A 5909-nucleotide genomic window follows, 5' to 3' on the forward strand; every position below is an offset into this window, starting at 1 on the left:
CAGCATTGGTCAGCATTGTAGGCAGCAGTATCAGTGCAGCAGCAGCCACACAACTATTGTCAGTTTTTTTTCTGTAGGCATTATGGCAAAGGAAAGCTTTAAGCAGCGTTTTGAAAACAGGTTAGTGAGGTGGCTTTGCGCATGTTTATAGGGAGCTCCTAGCAAGTGTCACAGGGAACACAAAGGTTCTTGGTTTGAATACTTAACAAATGGGTAATGCAGGCTGGCATCATGGGTTGATCAGAGGCAGGATAGGGAATGAGATGCTAGGTAAGGTGGGGATAGGCTCAAAGGGCCCAGAAAGTGATGATAAGCAGTTTTAGGCTTGGTAGGATTAGATTTTTATCAGTAAATGTCTATTTTTTTTACCATATACACACTTGACAAAAAATATTTCTAGCTGTGATGATCAAAATTTACAAATGGGCAACGTAAGCTTGAGAACTTATGAGAGTTTGATATTTATTTTTGTATATTTTGGCATGTGATGTTGACAATTTGTGTTTTAACAGTTATTAAATATTAACTATTTGAATCTTAACAGCTACATTCCCGCCTCCTAGTTTTTTGGTGGCTGTGAAATTTTAAATAGAAAAAATGCTGAAAACTCCTAATTTCATGTAACTGAAAATTTTAATTGATAAAAATCAGGAAGAGAAGCTTAGAAATAAACATAGATATTATCTGTCAAAATTACAACAAAAAAATTTGAATTCTGCCATGCCTACTTACGTTTGCTGCTTCAAACAAGGGGAAGCCAGGGGAGAGATGCAGAGAGCAGATGAGAAGCCATTAGTGATGATGGACTGGAACTTCCAGTCACGTTGCCAAGTGACAATGATGAACAATGGCGAAAGAGAACAGGTGATGGTCTGAGAGGGGGAACTCAGCAGCAGAGATTAAAAAGAGAGCAATACTTGGTGAAGACCAAGTCAATTGAACAGCCCTTATGGTGAGTGGGAGAGTGTATCTAGGGCTGCAGGTTTAATGAAGAGGAGAGGGTGAGGAAACATGCAGCTTAAGGGGCAGATGGGTTATCATGGAAGTTGATGTCACCAAATATGGGTGTGGGAGATTGCAAGGAGAGGAAAAGAGGGAACTCGGAGTCAAAATCTCAGAGCAGGGCTGATGGGGGTGAGTTGGGTGGACAGTAACGTGGAGGAGGAGGAGACAAGAGTTGAATGCAGCAGTGTTCAGAAGAGGTGGAGAAGTGGGATGGGGAGGTGGGAGGGATTGGAAGTGACAGGAACAGGAGATCAGAAGACCAGCATCCTCACCATGGTGTGATCCAGAGTGGGGAGTGAGAGAAGGAGAGGCCTTCATAAGAGAAGGCAGTTGTAGGGGCATTGTCAGAGGAAGGGATCCAGGTCACTGAGAGAGGCAGGAACTGGAGGGAATAACCTATGAGGAGGCTGTGGATTGCTGTGATCTTTTTAGAGATGGATAGCTAGAGAAGAGGAGGGAGGTTAGGAATGGTGGCACAAGACGGGTGGAGATGGTGGTAGGGACAGGTGAGGGGATATAGTGCCAGAGTTGTCGTCAGAGGTGATGAGGACGTTCAGATTTGGGACCTAGATTTCTGCTGCTGGTGGAGGGAATTAGATGGGGTGGAGAGGGGCAGAGATGTAGGTAAAGGTGGTAGAACTATGGAGGGAGTGAGGGTAACCAGGAAGAGGAGTTGGTGGTAGTGGGAGAAAAGGGAGGAGGAGAATGATGATGCAAAAAAGAGATGTGGTGACAGCTGTGGGTGAGTGGCAGATGGTCTGAAGTTTAATAGATCCTGGGGTATTTTGGACCTGGGGGAGGACAAGGAGTGCATTCCAAAGGAGAGCTAGATAGATTCGTGGAAAATAGATCCATCAATGGCTATTAGCCAGGATGAGCAGGAATGGTGTCCCTAGCCTCTGTTTGCCAGAAGCTGGGATTGGGTGACAGGGCATGGATCACTTGATGATAACCTGTCTGTTAATTCCCTCTGGGGCACCTGCCATTGGCCACTGTCAGAGGACAGGATACTGGGCTTGGTGGACCTTTGGTTTGACCCAATATGACCGTTCTTATGTTATTATGGAATGTACTTTTTTTTATGACACATGAATTTCTTAAAACTGAAAACCGCTATAATATGATACCCATCAGCCTTGCATAAAACTAATAAATCAATCATCTGGAACTTTCTGAAGTTAAATTAGTTCATGGAAAAATTGGCTCTGTTTATCTTGAGGCTATTTTAATTCCCCTAATGGGGAGAAGAGGTTGTGTGGTGGTGTTTTGTTTTGTTTTTTGTTTTTGTTTTAATGAAAGGAGAAAGCACATGAGCCAGGAAAATAAGAGAAAAATGGTTATTGGAAAGTCACTATATCTGCATTAAGCCTCAATTTTAATAGATTATTTTCAGGAGCCAAAAAGAATATAACATCTGACTGACCTATCATGCATTATTTGTTTACTTAAATACACATTTTTAACTTAAGTCCAGGCTGTGGAGGTTCATTAAGTGGTTCCTAATTTTTGTTTCTCTGTCCACTATGTGTGTGTATTCTTCAAAAAGCTGCCTATATATATATATATATATATATATATATATATATATAAAATATAAAAAAAACACATTGACCAGCCTTTGAAACCAAAAATACATCACTCAATTCTGATGATGAAAGGCTAGATTCTTCCATCTTCCTTAGATCTGGTAGAATAAGCGTGGCAGAATGTGGTGCTATGGCCTTGTAAACATAAAGACAATGATATTTTTCTAGCTAAATATTTAAAGTGACTTCTATGCAAGGGAAGGAACTCTTCTGCTGGTCTTTATCAGTCACACAGCTGATAACTGTTTAGTTTTCAATAAAATCCTAACAGTTCTGATGACATAGATTCTAAAATAAACGTGTAATTGTATCTATGTGCATAGTACAGAATTACTACCTGGTACAAATTTCTTACATGGTCACACTGGCAAGTTTGATACAAAGAAGTAGATACATTGGTGATAAGTCAGGCCTGATGTAATAGGATCTGTAACAATTATGTTCCCACTTATATATAATTTCTTTTTAAAAAGGATAACTTGCAAACATGGTGTTAATCTTAATTGTATGCTGGATACCCCAAATTGCCAAGATTATGAGGGTCATTCAGCACAAATTTATTTAAAATATCTTCAGTTTTTGTTTTTGTTCAGTGAGTTGGTCCCCCTGAAATCTGGTCTGGTCAAGCCTTGCTCTGCACTTGCAGCATGCAGCAAGCTATATTGTCTCAATTACCATGGAAGTCCGTTATAGACTGGCTCCATGCTAGAGGGAAGATGAAACACTGGAGAGTTAGTGCATGGTGTGGTTTTACCATTTAAAAAACAAAACAAAAAAACTGCACTTTTTTTTACCCTTTGATTGTAAAATAATTTTAAAAGGTAGTAAAATAGCACCATGTGCTCCAAAGGCTTTCTATCTGATGCCTATGCCTCTCAGGAGGCTACCTTTGCTCCAGTGAAGTTCTCTGGTACATCATGTTGCATTCTGTTGCATATGGTTGTGGAGCAGGAGTAGATAGCGGTTACTCCAGAGAATCTGAAATCATGAGTGGGCAAATACAACTTTGAATCTTTGCTGTGCTCAACATCCTTCTTACTTTTCCTATTTTCAGATTGATGACATAACCTTAAAGATAGTTAATAATAAAATATCTATGGGTCACCTTTAAAATGTCATTTTATTTCAATATCTTTTCCTTCTCATGTGTACCATGCGCTCCTTTTAAGGAACAACCTAAATTTTCAGCATCGATGACATCACCAAACTAGTGTGCACTGCTTTCCAAAGTCAAGTTGTACTGCTTCTCTCACTCATTTATCTTAATTTATTATTGTAATGACAGATTTTGGCTAAGGTTAACAGTTGCTTGTTCTTCATGTGTTTAATGCTACTTATCAGGAGGAGGTAAAAACTCTTATAAAAATTTGCTTTGGAGTAAAACTTGTCAAGAAGAAGGAGGGGAGACAGGGAATTGGTTTGCTAGCCTGAAGTAACAGTTTGATTTTTTTGCAAACATTATTTCTGGTTTAAGATTCCAAGTTCGCAGTCATAAAGCTCTAAAAGGATTTCAGTTAAATAAATAAGCTGAAATGTGATTGTTTTACACTAGTTTCTAATCACTTGTGTTTTGTCCAAAAATAGAACCATTATCTGCTAATTTTAGTTGCCAGTCTGTCTTGTGCTATAGTTTGTGCAATGACATTGCATTGCTGGGGGCTCAGTGAACCAACTTCATATTCTTTTGGGTTTTATTCTGTTTTCCTGTTAAGTTATGAAGATGCAATAACAGTCTAAAATAAATCAGGGATATTTTGGGTGCAAGCAGTCATTCTCCATTTCCTTTTCCACCCCTCCCTCCCCCATTGTCATTTAATTCCTTAGTGTAGATGACACCTACAAATTTGGACCATTTCTATTTTTCACATGCATATGGGGGGAATTCAGTACATATTTCCCACCAGACTATAAAGCCATTACAATCAAACTGGCATTCTTCAGTTTTTTGTGGAATTCATGCATGCTTTACAGACTTTTTTTCTGCACTGAATTTCTACTTTTGAAAATAAATTAGTAAGGTATGCATAACTACGAATGGCTGTAATTTTAAATTCCACTGTGGCATTAAATGGGATAGTATACATTTAGTATTTGTGTGTTTTGCATTTTGGTGTAAACTTTTAGTTTAGATGTGGCCATTGAGTACCACCATATCTTAGAAATAATTAACAAGAAATTATCATATGGTTACACAGAAACAGGCAAGAGGGAGAGGAGTGAAATATAGTATTTTGGCACCTGGAATCTTGTTTACAATTTGTAACGTACTATAACTAGTGTGAATACAAAATTTGACAAAAGGAGGTGTGGCTTTGATAATTGTTGATACTATAACTTACGAAGTTAAGTGAAATGTGAATAATGATATGTCCAATACAAGCAGGATAATGGGAATGACGGTTTGAGCCCAAACTCAAATGGTTCTTGTTATTATTGCTCATTTTCTTTGTTTAATTTTCCTATAATGTTTTCCTACTATCTCACTATAATCAATTTCACTTTTCAGGATCCTCTGGTGCATTTATCGGAAGATATGATAGCAAGAGCTTATAACATTTTTGCTATCATGTTTCAATATGCAGTAGATATATTAACATGGGAAAAAGAAAATGAATTGCCACCTGGTTTAGAGACTGTGTAAGTATATTCTTTGTGTTTGAGGTTTTCAAGACGTGCAGGTGTTTAAAGTATAAAACTTAAATGCTCACTTTAGTCTACATCAGTGATACTTGGACTGCGGCTCGCGAGCTGCAAGTGGCTCTTCAACGTGTCTTCTGTGCCTCTTTGCAGCACATGGTATTAAAACACTGATTTAATTATTAACGAGTCAGGATGTTTTTACTATGTTATTAACAAATTAAGTTATCAACTTGCACTAAGTTATTAACTTATTTGCTGTAAATATGAATAGTACTATAGTAAATGAAACAATGAAGTCACACTACTGTGGCTATTTTGGGTAAGCTGATCACTAATTTGGCTCCTGAATCACTGAGGTCTGTATCACCATGCTGTCTTCCTTTAACTCCAATAGGAAGATGATGTAGACAAGTGTCTTTCAAAACATTTTACAGTTGGGATCATACAATGGATCATCTCTTTTTTTCATGCTTGCGTAGACCATCTCCAGTGATGTCTGGTGCTCAGATAATATCCTTGTAGCAGCTACAATTGTTTACGAGGAAAAATAATATATAATTCTATGTAGCATCTTAAAACAAGTAGGGCGGGTTGATGCGACTTGACCAACCAGCTCTCTTCAAACCCACTCTGTTGGTCCATGAATTACAACTTGGGAATTATCACTCTAGAGTGAAA

General features: G+C 38.2%; 1 protein-coding gene across 17 annotated transcripts in view; it reads left to right on the top strand.

Annotated features, from left to right (window-relative positions):
- UBR2 (ubiquitin protein ligase E3 component n-recognin 2) overlaps positions 1-5909 on the top strand; it is a 124688-nt gene that overhangs the window by 15341 nt on the left and 103438 nt on the right. For all 17 annotated transcript variants that reach the window (XR_006289863.1, XR_006289862.1, XR_005224883.2 and 14 more), the window contains one exon: positions 5098-5228. Coding sequence is in view for 8 of the 17 variants with exons in the window: in XM_027820496.3 (XP_027676297.1) it covers positions 5098-5228 (131 nt within the window). In the remaining 9 variants the exon portion in view is untranslated. The remainder of the gene's footprint in view (positions 1-5097; positions 5229-5909) is intronic.

The sequence above is a fragment of the Chelonia mydas genome, chromosome 3, assembly GCF_015237465.2.
Source record: "Chelonia mydas isolate rCheMyd1 chromosome 3, rCheMyd1.pri.v2, whole genome shotgun sequence".
Classification (NCBI taxonomy): Eukaryota; Metazoa; Chordata; order Testudines; family Cheloniidae; genus Chelonia; species Chelonia mydas.